Source organism: Phalacrocorax carbo, chromosome 11 (genome assembly GCF_963921805.1).
Source record: "Phalacrocorax carbo chromosome 11, bPhaCar2.1, whole genome shotgun sequence".
Taxonomy (NCBI): Eukaryota; Metazoa; Chordata; class Aves; order Suliformes; family Phalacrocoracidae; genus Phalacrocorax; species Phalacrocorax carbo.
The window spans coordinates 11,442,376-11,461,411 of NC_087523.1; the positions used below are offsets into that span (position 1 = coordinate 11,442,376).

The 19,036-nt window shown below is 56.7% G+C and overlaps 1 protein-coding gene and 1 pseudogene across 4 annotated transcripts; both read right to left on the reverse strand.

Annotated features, from left to right (window-relative positions):
• Positions 1-5,043: 5,043 nt before the first annotated feature.
• Positions 5,044-7,255, reverse strand: LOC104043209 (serine protease 23-like; annotated as a pseudogene).
• Positions 7,256-10,256: 3,001 nt separating this feature from the next.
• Positions 10,257-17,844, reverse strand: SLC7A3 (solute carrier family 7 member 3). 4 transcript variants are annotated; one of them, XM_064463038.1, is made up of 12 exons: positions 17,687-17,844; positions 15,403-15,811; positions 15,037-15,195; positions 14,770-14,950; positions 14,557-14,669; positions 13,363-13,585; positions 13,075-13,214; positions 12,893-12,995; positions 12,376-12,587; positions 11,541-11,707; positions 11,204-11,312; positions 10,257-11,097 (listed from the first exon to the last, which is right to left on the reverse strand). In XM_064463038.1, the coding sequence occupies exons 2-12, from the start codon at positions 15,770-15,772 to the stop codon at positions 10,964-10,966; spliced, it is 1,911 nt and encodes a 636-aa protein (XP_064319108.1). In that variant the 5' UTR covers positions 15,773-15,811; positions 17,687-17,844; the 3' UTR covers positions 10,257-10,963. The 4 variants fall into 4 exon arrangements, with proteins under 4 accessions (XP_064319108.1, XP_064319109.1, XP_064319111.1 ...); XM_064463039.1 differs by having other exon boundaries at positions 15,403-15,826; XM_064463041.1 differs by lacking the exon at positions 17,687-17,844 and adding an exon at positions 17,337-17,627.
• Positions 17,845-19,036: the final 1,192 nt, after the last annotated feature.

The window sequence follows — 19,036 nt, forward strand, 5'->3', positions numbered from 1 at the left end:
GGGTGGCAGCATGTGTGGAAGCGTTTGGGCTGGTGCCTAGGGTGGTTATCGTTCCTGTAGGCTGGGACTTTACACCTGAAGAGGCAAGCAACCCTGGCAAACCGGCACACCACCTGATAGAAGGGTGCCTTGCCTGCCCCAGTGAAAACCAGCAGCTTCTAGCACTGTACTGGGGCTTGGCCTGTGCCTACTGAGCCACAGTTCAGTACTCTCAAAGGACTGTGGTTAAGGCAAGGACCTAAACTGCATCTGAGAACATACCTTGACTGAGAGTGAGGTGCAAACTACATCTGAGGGCATGATAGTAGAGGTAGGGACCCAAACAACAACAACTGCCCCAGTAGTGAAAAACTAACAGTGGACAAAGGTCAATAGGTCCATATCATCCATTAGTAAGGGAGGATGAAGAAGAGGAAAAGTTTGATCAAGAAGCTGGTCCATCAGCAAAGAAATTGGAGGAAGGAGTGAAAGAATTCAGCCAAGAAGCAGAAACTACCTGGCCCCTGATCTCATCAGAGCTTTGAGACATGGGGAAAGATTACAGCCACCAGCCAGGTAAGCAGATTGCTGCCTGGCTGCTCTGATACTGGGTTAACAGGACCACAGTCAGCAATTGGAAGGTAGGGAAGCCCAACAGATGGGATCTCTTGCCAGAAACTGGGGAATTGAGACAGGAACTGGAAAAAAGGCAGCAATTTGCGGTCTCTGGAGATGGCTCCTCTCAAGTATGAGGGCAAGATATCCGCTAATAAAAGGAAACACTAGCTTTCCTAGGCCTTGTGGGATTGTGGAGAATGCATATTCTAGGCTATATTCAGCCCTCTCTATTGAGTAGCCTGAAAGAAGAACTATTTTGAGTGGGGCCTTGAGCAACAACAAGCCTTTGAGCATATCAAACAGGAGATAGCTCAGGCAGTAGCTCTTGGGCCTGTCCAGGCAGGACCAGCTGTGCAAAATGTACCCTATACTACAGCTGGGGAGCATGGTCTCACCTGGAGACTCTGGCAGAAAACATCAGGAGAAACCTGAGACTGACCATTAGGGTTTTGGAGCTGGGGGTATTGAGGATTAGAACCCCATTACACCCCAGCTGAAAAAGAGATACTAGCAGGATACGAGGGGGGTCAAGTCGCTTCAGAAGTTGTTCGTCCAGAAGCATATCTCCTCTTGGGACTGCGATTGCCCGTGCCACACTGGATGTTCAAAGGAAACTTCCCCTCTAAACATCATGCAACCAGTGCTACATGAAGTAAGTGAGTAGTATTGATCATGCAATGAGCTCAGCTGGGGAAACCTAAACACAGAGGAATCCTGGAAGAGATCATGGACTGGCCAGAAGGCAGAGATTTTGGAGAACTGCCTGAGGAGGTGGCTCGTGCCCAAGAGGCACCACCACATAATGAGTTATCAGAAGATGATTTTGCTTTGTTTATTGATGGATGCTGTTGTGTTGTAGGAAACCATCAGAAGTGGAAAGCTGCTGTGTTGAGTCCCACGACAAGTCACTGAAGCCACTGAAGGAGAAGGTGAGTCAAGACAGTTTGCAGAATTGAAAGTCATCCAACTAGTCCTAGAGACTACTAAACAAGAAAAGTGGCCAGTACTGTATCTCTATACTGATTCATGGATGGTGGCTAATGCCTTATGGGGGTGGCTACAGCAGTGGAAGAAGACCAATTGGCAGCGCAGGGGTAAACCCATCTGGGCAGCTGCATTGTGGCAGGACATCGCTGCCCGGGTAGTAAACATTGCTCTAAAGGTATGTCATGTAGATGCTCACACGCCCAAAAACTGCACCACTGAAGAACATCAAAACAATGAACAGGTAGACAAGGCTGCTAAAATTGAAGTAGCTCAGGCAGACCTGGATGGGAGTGTAAGGGTGAGCTATTTGTAGCTCAGCAGGCCCACAAAACATGGGGACATCTAGGGAGAGATGCAACATACAAATGGGCTAGTGATCAAGGGCTCATGAATGTGAAATGCGCTGCAATCAAGTGGCCCACACAAGTTCTCCCTGGAACAGAGGGCAGTGGCTGGGTTTTCAATATGGCAAGGCCTGGCAAATTGACTATGCTAGACTGCTGCCAAGGCAAGTGCTACATAGTCACCATAGTGGAAGCAACTCCTGGTTGGCTAGAAACATACCCTGTAAACCTTGCCACTGCCTGAAACACCATCTTAGGCCTTGAAAGCAAATTCTGTGGCAACATGGTACCCCAGAAAGAATTGAATCAGGCAATGGGACTCATTTCTGAAATAACCTCATAAATTCCTGGGCCAAGAAACATGGCATTGAGTGGGTGTATCACATCCCCTACGACCCTCAAGCCTCTGGATTGATTGAGAGATATAATGGACTGTTAAAGCCCATGTTGAGAGCCTTGGGCAATGGGGCATGGAAGCACTGAAATATAAATTTAGCAGAAGTCACTTGGCTGGTTAACGCCAGAGGATCTGCTAACTGTCCTGGTCCTGCCCAAACAAAACCCCTACGTACTGTGGGAAGAGATAACGTCCCCATAGTGCACATCAGGAAGCAGCTGGGGAAGGCAGTGTGGGTTGCTCCTCCCATGGGAAAAGGCAAACCCATTTGTGGGATTGTTTTTGCTCAAGGACCTGGGTGTACTTGGTGGATAATGCAGAAGGATGGGGATACTCAGTGTGTGCCTCAAGATTTAACCGTGGAGGGAAAATAATCTGTGATGCGAGTTGTACATTGTAGGAAGTGATGTAGCAGGAATGACCTGAAGTGATGAAGAGTAGGTTTTGCAAGGAACTGGACAAGTGCAATGATGACCCAAACCAAACGGGTGTTGGAGCCCAACAATCAAGCCTACTGCTTCTCCTGTCCTGAGCACCCAACTTGACAGACGGGTCCAAGTTGATACGAACATTTGGAGGAGTGAAGGAAGCCCATGGAATGGGAGAATAATACCTATTTGTTAAAGGACAGGGCATAGTAGTTAATGAGTACATAAATCTGTATGTTGAGTATAAAGATGGTTTAAGTATATAGTATAAGTTGTAAATGTTGGTAAGAAGGGATTTCAGAAATAAGAATTAAATAAAATGGGATGGTTAGAAGATATATATATGTAGTAAATTATGTGGGACCTGAGCATGACACAAATAGTATGGAATAGGCTCTCTCTCGAAAGTTTCCCCTCCTTACCCAGTAGGCTGGGGTGGAGCAAGATCTTGGGAGTGGACAGAGCCAGGAGAGCTGACCCAAACGCATCAAAGGGATATTCCATACCATATGACATCTGCTCAGCAATGAAAGCTAAGAGAAGGGGCAGGGGTGGGGGGTGGTATTCATTATTACAATGTTTGACTTCTGGAGCAACCTCTACACCTACTGAAGTCCTATGTCCCGGGAAGCGGCTGGACATCAGCTGCTGATGAGAAACAGAGAATAAATCTTTTGTTTTCCTTTGCTTCCACACATTGCCTTGCTTTTGCTTTATTAAACTGCCTTTGACCCACAAGTGCTTCTCCATCTTATTTTCTCCCCCCACCCTGCTGAGGAGAGGAGTGACTGAGCAGCTTGGTGGGCACCTGGCATCGAGCCAAGGTCAACCCACTACAACAGTGCGTCCTGTACCTGTTGCAGTTTGTGCATCAAAACCACTTGCTCTATGACACAAACTAGGGGGGAACATCTCCTGTTGGTGCCTTAAAGCTGCTGTCACTCACAAACACAAAGATTGACACTAAAAGGGGGCACGACACTCACCGTGTTTCTCTCAGCTTCCATCTTGGTACTGGCTTTTTCTCCTCTTCTATTTTGCAATAGCTGATGGCTGATGTCAGAAGGAAGTTGCTTATAAAGTGTACGGCTGCTCTGAATAAGACGAGTCCTTATGTTTCATATCAGCAGGCTCTAGATGAACTTTCCCTATCCTGTCACCTGCTCCATAGAGGAGTGTATAAAGCAAAACAAAGGCCCAGTGAGCACTTCAGAGAGGAAGAAACCAGGAAATCCCTTCCCTGTGTTTATGATAGGCTTTCTTCCCATTTTAAGGAGATCATGGCTGATGCTCTCTAACCTGTTCTTAGGGTCCTAACAAAGGACCAGAGATGAAAACCATTTCTGATCTGTCCCCAAGAACCTCTCAGCTAGGGCAGGTAATTCCATTGAACAAGTTAAATTCTGTCTGTAAATTGGGTTTGTATTATGCAAATAATAGCAGCTAGTCCCTGCCCAGTAATGTATAATCACTATTTTTTAATGCATTATCTTATCCAAGGTAATAGAAACTGTTGCACACCCATCTGCAAATCAGGCATGCAATTCAAATTAGTTTAACACTCACATTACCCCAAAGTCTTGATAACTGAGCAGGAGGGAGTGTTAGATTTAGTTTGTCGAAATGTCTCCTACCTGTTTGTTTTGCAAGTCAGGTTGCTGTGCCTGTACAACTGTCACAGGTCTCGAAGGAACTGCTTGTTTAGTCTTCAGCAGGTTTAAGCACTGACAGCATTGAGAAGCCTGTGATGCAGGCTGCCCCTGAGATCCAGTGAAAAGGAGCAGGACATTGACTTAAGAGCAAAAAATGCAAGCTGTCATCTGTCCAGTCTGGCAAAGCAGCATCAGCGTGAGGTCCCTTGTGGAGAATATAAATTACAGAAGGAATGATTGCCTTGGCAAACAGAGCAGGGAAATAAGAAAACTTAAGGAAGATGGGGAGAGGTATCAGCCATGAAAGTCTAGGATTAGCAAAGGGATCTTTTGTGTATGAGGTAGGGAAATGTAAGACAAGCTTTCAATTTGCCCCTGGAAGAGCCTGGTGTGGCCTGTTGGACATATCAGTCCTACGCATGCAGAAATCTATTCAGTCAAGTGCCTGGGCTGTTTTATGACTGCGCATGGCAGGCAGTCCCTATTCAAGATTCTGTGATTTCAGCTCTACACAGATCTCGCTGTCCCACTCATTTCAGCCTGGAGGAAGAGTGTCTCCTTCAGCAAGTCCCAAACCAGGGCTAGCAATCTATGCACCATTCCTCTTTCAACATAACCTTTGCAACAAGATTTGTGCTGAGTTTTATTCAAATACATGTATTTGCCTAAAAGAATCCACCTCAAATACTACAGCTGCAGTAAATGTCAGGATCCCTTCCTCCTACAGCAATCCCAGGCAGAACCAAAGAGAGATGAGAAAGTTTACAAGTCAGTAGGTGGTCGTAGCTCCTGGCCCATGCTGCCACATATAGGTACCCATGTGGTACCATGCTGCATCAGTCAGAAGAGGTGTCCTTGCCAAGTGCATTCCCAAGCACAGTGGCTGCCAAGGGTCCTGGAGCAGCCCCTCCTGCCCTGGCCGGGCTCTTGGCCATGGCACACTCTGTGCCCAGAAGACTCAGGCTCCAGGGCTGCCTTTCAGACACCTTTCATCAGCACACTAAAGTCCTATTAGGAGAGAAAACCCTTTGTTGTCACATTGCTGGGGCAGTGCCAAGCTAGGCAGTGCAGCCAACAGACCGAGAGACCTGATGAGATCCAAGAGAAACTGGGTACAGCTTAGCAGCAAGCATGTGCCTGCCTCTTCAAGTCATAAGCAGTTAACATGCTGGAAGCAGAGGTCACTTTCCCTGGCTGACAGCTAAGCTCTTTCCATAAAGAGCCCTGATGTTGAGTTCATGCCGGCACCAGCAAAGAAGCTTAAACCACCCTTCAGACTTCCTGGGGAATCAGGACTTGGACTCCAGTGAGTTTCTGCTGGATCCCTTGTGATCTGTGGAGACCCTATTCTTCCATGATAGAGAACAGAATAACGTGGAGCAGTTTTGTCCGGAAACACTGCTCCTCCTCAGGCTCCTCAGCCATGTTCTCGCTCAGAAACATCACACAAGTGGTAAGCCAACTGCACTGGGGAGGGGAAGAGGCAGGCTACGGTTCTCATTCAGTGTGACATTTTTCAGAGTCCCCTTTGATCTAAACAAATCTGAGGAAATTTTAGAGCAGTCAGGCAAATGGCAACATTATAGTCACGGTGCTCCCCAGGCACTTCCAGCCACTGATGACATTCCTCTCCCATTTGTGTCATATGGGGTCCCACACTTTGCCGTACATCCCAGAGCCAGATGCGCCAGGCCTGACATTGCAGTGCTGGTAGATGAGGTGGACTGTCTCATCACCCACCCCACAGAAATGGCAGACCAGCTTGCCCAGCCAGTCACTGTCAAACCCTGAGAAACGAATCCTCTTCCCAGCCATCTCCTCTGCTGCCGTAGCTGCCATCTGCTTCATGTGCAGGCACCAGTGTGACCTGTGCAGCTCCAGACAACCATAGCTGTAGTCCATGCTAACCAAGCTGGGGCCCTGGATCCAGCCTGTGGGCACCTGCATGCGCTGCACCCGAGCCCAAGGCACAGCCAGCCTCCTCATCCCCATCCCGTTGCCAGTGCCCTGTGCCAGCATCAAGAAACCCACCTTAATCTTCTTAGCCCCCTTCACATAGTCTTTGCCGTCATGAATGCAGCGGGCAGTGGTGAGGACATGCTGCTTAGACACCAGCGCGTCTGTGAAACCCATGGGGATCTTGATGGTGGCAGAGAAGGGTTAGTTCATCGGGAAGTTGTTCCCACTGATGGAAAACCGCCTGTCTGCACCATAAATCTGCTGCTTGCGTCACACATGCCATCTCCGCCATCTCCTCTCTGCGCCACTCATCCAGGGGCTCACTTCCACCATGGTGAGGGTGCATGTGCCATTAGGATACACTGCCTCATAAAAGAGGTACTCCTGGACATCAGGGTGTCCTCCCGCCAGGCATAGGTGTCATCACAGCGTGCTGTCAGCTCCAGGAGGAGCTGTGACAAGATCCATCCTTTGGGGGTAGCTGCAGTGTGGACCAGGGAACAAGAGCGGGAACCAGGTCACCAGCTGCAGCACTGGGAGGAAAGGAGAGCAAGAGAAGAGCAATCACCTGGCAGCAAGTCATCGTGCCAGACCTGCAAAGGCAAAGCAAGGAGACCATTAAGTCTGCATGATTAGAGAGTCAGCCACCTGCAGCAGCTTCGGGCCAGGAGGATTATCGGATGCACACAGCCTTGTGCCAGCTACTAGGTCGTGCATGCTTAAGGTGTTACCACAGAAAGCTGAAGGGTTGCAAACTGCCTGGAGCTGGGTGAGTAAGGAGTGATAGGAATCTCACCTAGCACTGGCTTTGATGTCCTGGAGCTCTTCTGGATGGTGAGAGCGCTGCTGCAGATGTATATTGAGTTTGCTCTGTTGCACCAGTAACCCCATCTGCCCCGAGGTGGATTCCTCAGATTCCAGGGCTCAAGCTCCACTGATGGACACGTCCCACCCAGTAGCCTCTGCAGCTCCACTCTGCCAGTCACCTGTGGAGAAAAGGATCTGAGGTACCTGCTTGCCAGTCCTACAGGGAAGAAAAAGGTGCGTTAACTCCTCAGGTTGAAGTATTTGGTGTTACAGAGCAGTGTGGCCGAGTCAGCCTATTTTAACTCCCAAACGGATCATGGTACCCAATTTAAAATGTAATCTGCTGCTACATCTCCATGTGCCAGGGCCACCCCTGTTCTGGCAGAGGGGCAGTGCAGGTCTGCGGTGCCAGTTCTCCTTCACATGGCTCAGTGGCACAGCCCTCCATCTCCATCCTAGCCTGAGACTGTGCAACCCACATGGGGTGCTCTCAGCAGCCCCCCCGGAGGCTCTTCTTCAGTAAGTAGCTGGTGTGCAGAGAGCTGCTCCAACGCCTCTGCCAGGAAAGCCCTGTGTGCCCCAAAGGCAGCCAGGGTCTGCACCTGGACACGTAGCACTGCATGTGGTTATGAAAGCCGCAGGGGACTGCGTGGAGCCAGGCGGGGTGGGAGGCTAAGAGCCACCAGCTCTTTGCACCCCGACCCACCAGCTGCATCCCTAGCATGGCCCACAGCCAGAGCATGTTGGCATCAGCTGGTGGCTGCAGCCTGGCCTCTGCTGCAATGCTGCCCTAACTGCCTGCCCCGTCAACAAGACTTGGGCCAAACGCAGCCAGAGCCAACAACGCTCCAGCTCCCCTTTATGTCCAGGGGAGACAGCAACAGGGAGATCACAAACCAAGCCCTGGCTGTAGCAGTGGCCTGCCTGGGTGCCCTCCCAGCACTACCGCCAGTAAGATAGCACTGAAACAGAAGCCAGCCCTGCCCATGCTCCTGCCCACGCTTGTGCCTGGTCTGCCCGGCAACCATGCAGCAGCAGAGGCACAGGCAGGGGAGCAGCTTCAGGCTTGTTTTGTTCCCTCTAGGGCTCTGCCAGCCGCTCTGCCGGGGCTGGAGCTGCCCCGGAGAGGCCCATGGCCAGGCAGCAGGCAGGAACACAGCCTGTGCTGTGAATCTGGGTGGAAACTCCACAGCTGACAGAGCAAAAAACTAGGCACCTGTGTGCAGGGCTGGGGACCAGGCTCTGCTTTTTGCTGCATTTTCTCAAACTGGAAAATGGCCCCTTACAGACTGGCATGGGAGGGGAAAGCCCACCCTGCAGCCCCCAGCACCTGGCAGCCTTCACCTACGAACATGCTTCTCTCCTGGCCTCTTTCTGCATAATGGAGCCCTGGGTTGCTATCAGAGCATCTCATCAGGCCACACGCAGGCTGGCATGGCAGCAGTTAAAGCAGTGGGGGCAGCCAACAACATGCTGGGGCTCCAGCTGGGTATTATTCACCCACTAACTGATGCGGCAAGATGTGCTGTAACCCCAGCAGGGCCTGGGAAGCGTAGAGGCACTGCCCGGCAGAGGATGCCATGCCATCCCTGGCAGGCCTGCTAGCCCAGATGAGGTGGAAGGAGGCAGCAGGCAGAGGAAGGCAAGGTCCCACCAGAGCTGGCGCTCAGGACTGGGGCAGCCCCCCCCAGGCAGGCAGCCAAGGGCAGAGCACCCAGCACAGGGCCCAGGGGTAGACAGGTCTGCTGTGCTCCTGCCAGCACCTGTACCCATGGTGGGATGGCACCAACCCACTGCACTGCACTGGCATGGACAGGCAGCTGCCAGACAGCTGCTTCCCCGAGGGGCTGCTATGGTGGGAGCTGCCCAGGGCTTCCAGCACCTTGCTCCATGTCCAGAGCTCTGCCAATCCCAGTCGGTGCCCAGGATGGGTTGCCGATACTCAGTGGGATGGCCTGGAGCCAGGCACTGACATGCCCATGGGCACAAACAGATCCACACAGAGCCATGGGTATGAATGAGCAAATATGCACGGGGACACCGGCACAAAGGCACGGGGGGGCTGCAGCAGTACTGAGCCAGGCAGCCAGGGCTGCAGCTGTATCGCACTGTATTGCCTGCTAGGTTTGGACAACAGCACCTGAACCCACGTGCATGGATGCCAGGGGGACTGCGGGCTCAGGGCTCAGCAGAGGCCCATGTGCTGCTGCCAGCCAGAACATACCCACCAGGCAGGGTGGTGGGATGCAGTGCAGCACACTGAGGCACCAGCATGACCAGGAGAGCTGGAAGCACCTGTGAGGAGCCAGTGCCAGGAGTCAGCTGCACCTGAGGGCTGGAGCCTCAGTCTGTGACAGGGCACCCTGGCCCAGGCAGCAGGGCAGGCAGTGCCCAGTGCAGGGCCAGAGCAGGTGCCTCAGCCTGTTTTAGCCTGGGCACAGCCCTGGGGCAGGGCTCACAGCTCCAGCCCAGGGGCTGAGCAGAGCTGATGGCCCTTGCCACTGACCGTGTAGTGACCCTGCTCCACTGCCAGTAAACAGGGAGAGATGCCAAAACCATGCAAGATCCATCTGCTCTAAATTAGTTTATTTTGCAAAATAATCTGTCAGGGCTGATTTAGACCAGACCAGAATCTGGGAAATCATCTCACATGGATGCAGCCCAGGCTCCAGCCACGCTTTCTCTGCAGGCCATTGCTATAGCCTCTAGGAGATATTTCCAAGGTCTTTACTGCAGCTGTTGCCCTTGGGTGGGGTGGCACGCTCCCACACCGCACAGGGCCTGCAGGTGGGGCTGCGGCAGGCTGGTGTCCTGCCCACAGGTACCAGCAGCGCTGGGTTGAGCTGGCCTGGAGCACTGTTCCGCAGTTCCTGGCTCACTGTCCCAGGGGACAGTGCGAGGGCTTGTGGCTCCAGCTGGCAAGTTTTGGGGAGGGAGCTCACCCAGCAGAGCCAACTGTGGCAGAGCCCTGCTCTGCACTGGCATGGGCCTGGCACGTGAACCGGTAGCACGTGGGGTCCTGCCCAGGGGTCCACAACCACAGGGCATTAACATGAGCTGCGGCACGACTAACAGAGCCAAGCACTTAAAAAACATTTAGTTTAGTAGGTATAAAAATCAACATTAAAACACGAATTATGCAAAAGCATACGAGGTTGGACACTGGTACGGCTACATTATGCATCTTCCAGACACCCGAACTAGATGCTCACACCAAGCAGCATGGCTGGGGCAGCAAAGGGCTCAGCACGGGATGCAAATCCCAGGCACAGAGAGTGTTTTGGCCAGCTGAGCCCCATGCTGGCGGCAAGCACTGCACTACTGGCAGTACCAGAACAAGTGCCCCAAGCTTTGTCCACAGCTCCAGCCATGGTTGCCATGTACATGCACAGCACTTGGAAAGCACAGAGAAGAGGTTGTGACCACAGCCACATGGACAGACAAAACGAATACAGCTGCACCATCACGTGGGACCTCCTGTGCTCTGGGAAAGCAGCATTTCTGACAGCAGCTTCCACAGCGGGAGGGCCGTGCTGGTGTCACTGCCCCTCGGCAGGTTTTGGGGGATGGCAGAGACCAGCCCTGGGCCATCAGCACTCCCACCCGGCCTGGGGACTCATCTCTGTAACCTCTGCTCTGTGAGGGGAAAAGGCAGCGCACGACCCGGCTCCGCAGTCCTGACTCTGGGACTCGCTCCCCATGGGAGAGCAGATGAATATCCTGTGTAGATCATGATCTTGTCCCCGAGCAGCAATACTGGCAGAGGTCCACGGAGTGATGGTGCCCAGTCCCTCAGACCGCAGCAGCCCCGGGGCTGGGGTCCAGTCCAGGGTGGCCCAGAGGCTTTTCTACTCTGGCACAGCGTTCTTCTGCATTTTTCCCTTCCACGCTGTTCCGAATCCCATAGCCGAAGTAAATCATAAAACCTGCAGGACAGTTTCCGCAATGAAATGCACAGTGGCGAGCTGCCAGTGAAACAGCCCTCCAGGGGAGACTCTGTGGGCACCGCGCTTGCCTCCACAGGACACCTACCTACGCCCATCCAGATGGCAAACCGCACCCAGGTGCCACCACTCAGCTGCACCATCAGCAGGACGTTAATGAAGATGCTGAAGATTGGCAGGAGCGGGAGGAAAGGTACCTGTGGGGGACAAGAGGTGCCATGTCAGCTGTGCCTTGAGGGACCTGGCCAGGCTCAAGGATGCTCCTGGCCACAGAGGGATCCCACCCCCGCCACAGCCCAGAGAGCACCCAGAGCTTTCCTGGACAACGACTGCCTGGCAGTGAGCCATGGCAGACCCTGTAATGGCCCAGATCTGCCAGGTGTCCGCAGGTGTGCAGACACCGAGCTGCTGGGGGCTGCACTCACTTTGAAGTTCAACCGCGCGTTGCTCTGGGGCTGCCTCCAAATGATAATGGTGGGAATGAGCAAAGCCACGAAAAGCAGCACCAGGGCCGTGATCCAGCCCACATTGGCATCCTTCAGCGCCGTCACCTTGAGGGTCAGGACCACGCAGATGACCATGATCAGTGCAGCTGCAAGGGAGGGGGCACTCAGGGGGCTGCATGGCATGCGGCCTCCCTGGGACCCCAAGCCTCACCAGCGGCTGGGCTGAGGCACCCACTCCTCTCAGGCAGGTACGGGTCCAGCACATGCTGTCTCCAACACACACCCCAAAGCCTCAGGAAAGCACTTTGCCAGGGGAACCTGCTGACCAGCAAGCTGAGGGGAGCCTGAGCTCAGCTGGGCTCAAGCCCAGCTCTGACACTTACCCAGCAGACCTGGCTGAGGCACCCGATTCTAGCTGCACAATGGAGCCATTGATGGATGCATCAAACCTCTCTGGCTGAGCCTGAGCACTCTTGGGGGGCCAGGGAACAACCCTCACTGGGTGGCCAGCCTGGTCCAGGCTTGTCACAGGGAGCTCCCGTGACCACCAGCACATGTCTGGCTTAGCACCCACATCCTCCATCAGACCCCATGTGCCCCAAACCTTAGCCATGCCCTGCACTTGGCACCCTTCTCAGGGCAGAGCAGGTCCAGTGCCTGCTGGCAATGCCAACAGCAGCTGGCAGCCTGTGCTGCCTGGCCCCTCTCGCCTGCCCAGTGTGCCCACCATCCCTTCCTGGCTCTGCAGAGACGTGCCAAAACACTCCGGCCCCTGGCAGAAGGGTACATCAGCTGCCAACTCCTGCTCACTCACCGATGACTGAGACGCAGATATAGACAATGCGCCCTGAGAGCGTGGTGGGGGTGTCCGCAGGTGGGTTGAAGAGCATTGCCAGGGTCAGCATCTCTTTCTGCTGGGCACTTGCGCTGGTGACAGTTGGGTTCATGATCACCCTCTCCTCCTCATTCCCATTCAGCTCCAGCATTTCCATGGTTTTCGGGGAGTTCAGCTGCCCGGACTGGTACCTGAGCAGATGGGACAGGCTGCAGCAGAGCCCGAGAAACTTCCCAGCCCAGAAGGGACAATGGGGAGCACCCTCATACCCCGCCTGCTCCTCCAGCCCCATATGCTGCTCTGGCAGTGGTCCCATGATGGCCACCCTACTGATGTGCGCAGAGGCACAGCACAGGTTCTTGTGAGCAGCCTCCATCCTGGGGGCTTGATGCTTCCCCAGGCTGTGTCCCCCTGGGAAAAAGCTGTGGCCACAAGCCCCGTGCTCGATGCAAGGCACAATCACCCTGGGCACTGCTACTTGAGGGGAGGCACCCACCGGAGGATGAGCACGCACACTGCCACCAGGGAGTAGGCCAGCAGTGTGCCAATTGACATGAGGTCCACGAGGTCCTTCAGGTCAAACAGGAAGGCCATCACCGCTGCAATGAGGACAAGCAGCATCAGCACGGCTCCAGACCACAACGGGGCCGAGCATGAGGCGGTAGCCAGGAGCCTTACCTGCAAGAAGCCCTGAGGTGATGGTGGCTGACAGAGGGGTCTTTGTGTGGCTGTTGATGCTGGAGAGGGACTTGAAGAGCAGCCCATCCTCTGCCATGGCATAGATCACACGGGGCATGGGGAACATAGAGCCCAGCAAGCTGCCATGGAGAGAGATGGCTCAGGGCATACCAGGCAAGCTGTCCACACCCACCACCCAGACGGGGACGGGACCAGCCCCATGCCAGGATGCTGTGGTGCTGCTCCCTGTGCTGTGCCAGGTGGTGTCAGGAATGGAGCCAGTCCTACCTGGTGGAGAGGGCACAGAGTGAGCCGACAGCAACAGCGTAGCGGGCTGGCTCCCAGGACACCTCCTTGAAAGCCTCAGGCAGGGGGCTGTCCTTGTTCAGGAGGAAGTAGGGCACCATTAGGGTCAGGGCTGCGGAGACCCCGAAATAAGCCACGAAGCAGATGAGGAGGGACACAATGATGCCAATGGGGATCGAGCGCTGTGGGTTTCTGGCTTCCTCCCCTGTGTGGAGACAAGAGGCAGCATCCGTTCCTGCTCTGCAGCACAGCATGGGGCAGCTGGCCCCAGGGGACAAGCCACAGCAGGGACTTTCCATGATAGCATGGGGCTGGCCAGCAGCAGACAGGGGCTATTGGAGAGGAGGGGTCCCCAGCAGTGCTGCTGCACTGGCAGAGGCTTCAGCACCGCCGAGAGTAGAGGCGCCTGGCTGCAGCCCTGGCTTCCAGGCATGTGGCTGTCCAGTAGCTGGGCTTGCAGCCCTCCCATCCATCTGGCCATATGACCCCACCAGCAGTTCCTGCTCTCCACAGAGCCCACCGAATGCAGATCCTCTGTATGTGTGGGCACAGCAACGCAGCCTTTGCAAAGGTGGGCACCCCCAGCCTTTGCAAAGGTGTGCTCTCCCACTGCACCACACTCTGCAGCAAGGGGCTCAGCAGCCGGTGTAGGAGGGAAGGAGGCAGGTGCTGGGCAGCCCCTGGGGGTGGAGAGGCACAGGCAGGGAGGTCAGGCAGAACAGCCTGTACCAGCCACCCACTAAGTAGATTCCTGGGGGAATGAGAGGAAATTAAGAGGGCTCCCTGCGCTCCAGAGAGCAGCGGTTCTGCATGAACTCAGTCATTTAGAAAAATGTTGCTTGAGGCTGGGAAATAACCAGGAGGCACTAACAATAGCCAGCACTCTCACAGCCTTGAGTCAGCAGCGGAAAGGCTCCCCGCTGCCCTGGGACCTGCCTGCGCAGGCATGCAGCCCTGCTCTCACCATGCGGCGCAGGGAGCCCCTTTTCTTGTGGCAGGGTAGGCTGTGAGCCCTTTTGTGCTGGCCCAGCTGGAGGCAGAGCCACTACGGGGAAAACTCCCAGGAGCGGTGGGACAGGCTGTTTCCCATGCCATGGATCATCCTCCCTGGTGGGTCCCTGCCAGCCACCACCTGTGCTGGGGAAACGCTCACACTGCCCTTGACCAAGGCGGTACCTGTGGTGGCAATGCAGTCAAAGCCCACAAAGGCGTAGAAACAGGTTGCAGCACCGGTCAGGATCCCTTCCAGTCCAAAGGGGACAAACCCACCGGAGCCAAAGGCTTTTTCCCTGGAAAGGATCAAGGAGAGCAGCTGCCGTGGGGTGCATGGACAGTGGGCCGGTGCCAGCCCTGTGCTGGACCCTGGCCTGACACAGTTGCTCTCCTCACTTGGTGTCATCCAGAGGCTCCAGGTGTGAGCGGTTGATGTAGTCCTCCTCTGAGAGCTGCCAGTTCTTGATGTCTCCCTTCACGAAGCCAGCAATGATGACGAAGACCAGCACCATCAGGTTCACCACTGTGAAGATGTTGTTCACGAGGGCAGATTCACTGACACCGAAGGCCAGCAGTGCTGTGGGGATGGAAGGGGTGAGTGGGGACCTGCCAGGCTTCCATGCCACCACCCACGGTGCCACAGAGCTGCTCCTATGCACTCACCAGTGAGCAGCCCAATCAGGACCAAGGCAAAGAAGTCTGGGCGCTCAGCCAGCACCCCTGGCAAGTGCAGTGTGGTCTTGTTCATGAAGAAGGTGGAGATGTGGTTGCCAATGATGTTGTCGAATGCTGCGCTCCAGGCTCGAGCCACACTGGCCGTGCCTTGGTCGATGGCAAATCTTTGCATCAGTCTGAGCCCAGGGCAGGGCGGTGCCAGCCACGCCCACCCCAGCACCCACCTCCCTGCTGATCCCACCCCACACCCTACTCCTGCAGCACCACATGTTGCCCCCACAAGCCTCCCATGCTGCCAGTGAGGTGCTGGCAGGAGCCCAAGCACACGTGCCAGCACCCTGCGTGGCCCCATACCTATGACATAGGAGAGGATGAGGTTCCAGCCTGTTGTGAAAGCCCAGATCTCGCCAACAGTCACATAGCTGTAGAGGTAGGCAGAGCCAGTTTTGGGGACACGGGCCCCAAACTCTGCATAGCAGAGTCCTGCCAGTACCGACGAGAGAGCAGCCACCAGGAAGCAGAGGACAATTGAGGGACCAGCCATCTCCTTGGCCACCTCCCCAGCCAGCACATACACGCCAGCCCCCAGCGTGCTGCCCACCCCCAGGGCTATAAGGTCCAGCGTGGAGAGGCAGCGAGCAAAACGCGTGTCCTCGGAGCTCAGATCCACCACACGCCGACGGATCAGCTTCTTCCCAACACTGGTCATTTTTTCCCCAAACATCTTGTCCTCTTGTGGGTGGTGCTCAGCTGCTCAAAACCCCTGCAAGACAAGGGACTGTAGGAATGTGATGCTCAGTGTCGCGCAAGCAGAAGGACTCACACTGCAGGGAGCAAGGCTCACACTGTGGGGAGCAAGGCAGGTACTGATGCCCACAGAAGCTATGCCTGCTCCCAGCTGACCCATTGGCACCAAGCCCGGGCCACACTGGTGGGGCAGACTGTGGTGGCTCCCTCCAAGGCATTGTGGGGCTGCGTATACCCCACCTGTGCAGCCCTGCACCAAGAGAGCAAGCCAGGGATGAACCCAGCAAGTCCATGGTGGGAAACAGGCTCATCGCACAAGCCCTGTGTGGTCCCCACCGCGGGGTTCCTGAGCATGTCCCAGAGCTTGCCCACTGTCTCCCAGCAACTCCCCACTGATTTGGCAGCCTGGAGATCCCTCAGCCCAAACTTGACTGCTGGCACATCCCCCTGGCCTGCTGTGTGGGCGTGCACAGCAGCAATGGCAGGGAGACAAAGCATTCCTCCAGCAGAGGATTTGGCAGGTTGGGGTGACTCATTGGGATGCAGTCGTTCCTCCTTTGCTTCCAACATCTGCACTACACCCTCGGCAGGGATGCATGGCCAGACACACAGCGTAGGCTCCTGGCACACATCTATCACTTGCCGAGCAGCCCACAGGCTCTGCAGGTTGCAGTCACCCTAAATATGCGACACCCCCACTCCCCTTGCTCACTGCAGCCACCCATGCCCAGAAAGCTCTGGGAGATGAGCACCCTGTGGAGCAGACAGCCAGCACAGGGTAAGAGGAGCTGCAAGAAAAGCGGCTCCCAATGCCCACGGCCGTGGCTGATAGCCTGTGCTCAGCACTGGACCATCTGCGCACCAGTGCCTTCTCTGCACCAGCTGCTCCCTTCACTGGGAGTGAAACAAGCTCCAGCCAGGTGCCTGCGGCAGAACCACACTGCATGGATCACTGTAAGTACACACAAGGATAACTTTGCAACCCTTTTCCACTGAAGGGGATTTCCATGGTTGCAGTGGTAGCTACCAGCTCAGCTGCTTCCCCATAAGCAGCAAACCAGCCCGTTTCTGGAAAATCCTCCTCCTGAGCTGGCATGTGCCACATTTGGCCTTGGCCCAAGGCATCATCCCAGCCTGGAGCAGCCTCTGGGCCAGGTTTCAAGGGAACAACAAGTGCCCAGCAGTAGCACCCTCCCCAGCCACTGCCTGGACAGCTCTGGCTGTCTTGCCCAGCACTGCTCAGTTGCCCCAAGGATTTCTGATGCCCGACGTGAGCTCTGCAAACTGCAGAGAGCAGCGCAGAGAAAAAAGCACGAGCGACACCGAACAGGAAGATGCAGGACAGCCTCCCCTTCCTACCGCCTGCGGGCCCTGGTGAAAGTTACACGTTAAGCACCCAGACCCACAGAGCACCCGTCAGAGCCGGCCTGGGGAAAGCTGCTCAGGCGGTCGGCTGGCCCCGGGGAGGCTCAGCCCGCAGCCGGAGCCGCCCCTCGCAGGCAGCCGCTGTCACGCTGGCGCCCGAAATGGAGATCGCGCACCGAGCTACCGGCGGGGAGAGAGGAGAAGCAACGTGCCAGGCGACAGCTCCCGCCGGCGGCAGCCTCCCGCCGCATCCCGCCACCCGCCCAATCCCGCCGCGGCTCGGGGTAGGTGCCGGGGGCCGCCAGCCCCCGCGGGGGCATCTCCAGCCCCACGGAGCTGTCAGCCACGCTTCGTCCCGCCGAGGAGCTCGGCGCTGCCCCGCGGACGGCGGGACCGGGACGGGGCGCCGCGGCAGGTCCCGGCCGCTGCCCGCACCCGCGCCACGTGGGGCCGGCGGCTGATGCAAGCGCGGCACCGGCTGCGCCAGGGCCCGCCCGACCCGGCGGCGGCGCCCGCCGCGACTCACCGGCGGCGGGGTTCGGCTCGGCTCGGCTCGGCTCGCTCCGGTGCGGTCCCGTTCAGCTCTGCTTCGCTCCGCTCCGCTCGCCCGAGACTGCCGCCGCTGCCGCCGAGCGGGTAGAAAGGCGACCCAGCTCCGCCCGCCGGAGCGCGCCGCCCCGAGCCGACCCCGGAAACAGGCGCCCCCTCCGCTCCCCGCAAACCAGCCCCGCCGCCCCAGGGGAAGCAACAGGCGAGCGGGACCAGCCCGGCGGCCGGTGCCGGGAGGGCCGTCCACCCGCAGTCCCACCCGTGCCCGGTGCCCCGCGCCCTGCCGCCCCGGGTCAGATTTAAAAACAATATAAATTCAAGTCATAAATGCCACCGGGCCGGGAGCGCGGCAATGCCGAGCCCAGGGCAAGGGACTGTGCGGCCGGCGGCAGAGCCGTGCTCCCCCGGGAAAGGCTACGGAGGGGGAGGCTGGGGGTCCCCAAAGCCCAGACGTACCAGAGGGGGCAGAGCCTGCCCCGGCCCTGCCCCGCCGGGCTAGGAGCGAGGCGAGGGCTGGGGCGAAGTGGGGAGGCCAGCCCTGCCCCAGGGAGCGCGGCCGGAGCTCAGCCCCGACCCCCGTGTGCTCGGCAGGGAGCGAGTCCCAGCCAGCCCCCTCGCCGCTCCGCTCGACTCGGCTGCGGGAGCAACAGGCAGCTCTAAGTGATGGGAAACACCAGTCGCGGGAGAACTGTTTGGCACTCGGGCCGGCAGCCAGGAGCGAGGCGGGAGCCAGCACCCTTTCTCCAACACGCGGGCTGGGACCAGCCGCCCAGAAACCTGCTCCAGACGCAGTCCCGATGCCTGTCGTGAGCACCCATTCAAAAAGGCAGCGATGGAGGTGCGCCAGCCCCTCCCTGGCATCGCGGGCAAGGCCCTGCCTCAGCGCTGCTGCCGAGCTGTTCCAGCTGTTCACAGCAGGGCAGGCAGGAGGGGCAGGGTGCTACAGGCCCGGCGCTGGGTGCCTGCCCACCCCGCCTCACCCGGCGGTGCACACACCAGGGCCGGAGAGACAAAACGGCTGCGCTCAATCGGCAAAATGAGCTCAAGGTGATGGAAACAGTAACGGAGCACTCCGTGAGCGCAGCTTCCAGGCAGATGACGCAGTCTCTCCTCCCACTCTGAGCCCTTACGGATGAATGAACCGCGGCTCGGCAACGCCCGTTCCCCTCCCCACCAGGAAGGAAGCGACCTCAAGATACAGAAATCCCCCACAGCCTTGCCATCAGCACTTCCTGCTCCTTCTTGGCTGCTTCAGGGCTTTGGCAAGGACCCCGCTGGGCCAAAGCCCTGCTGCCCGAGGCACTGCAGGCAGCACCATCGCTGAGGG

Excerpts from the sequence above, each read along its gene's own strand:
- SLC7A3 (XM_064463038.1), bottom strand. The coding sequence starts at position 15,772 with ATGTTTGGGGAAAAAATGACCAGTGTTGGGAAGAAGCTGATCCGTCGG. Across the intron at positions 14,951-15,036 it reads CCTGATTGGGCTGCTCACTG|CACTGCTGGCCTTCGGTGTC; the intron begins GTGAGTGCATAG and ends CCATCCCCACAG. Across the intron at positions 12,588-12,892 it reads GTGTGCGTGCTCATCCTCCG|GTACCAGTCCGGGCAGCTGA; the intron begins GTGGGTGCCTCC and ends CCATCTGCTCAG.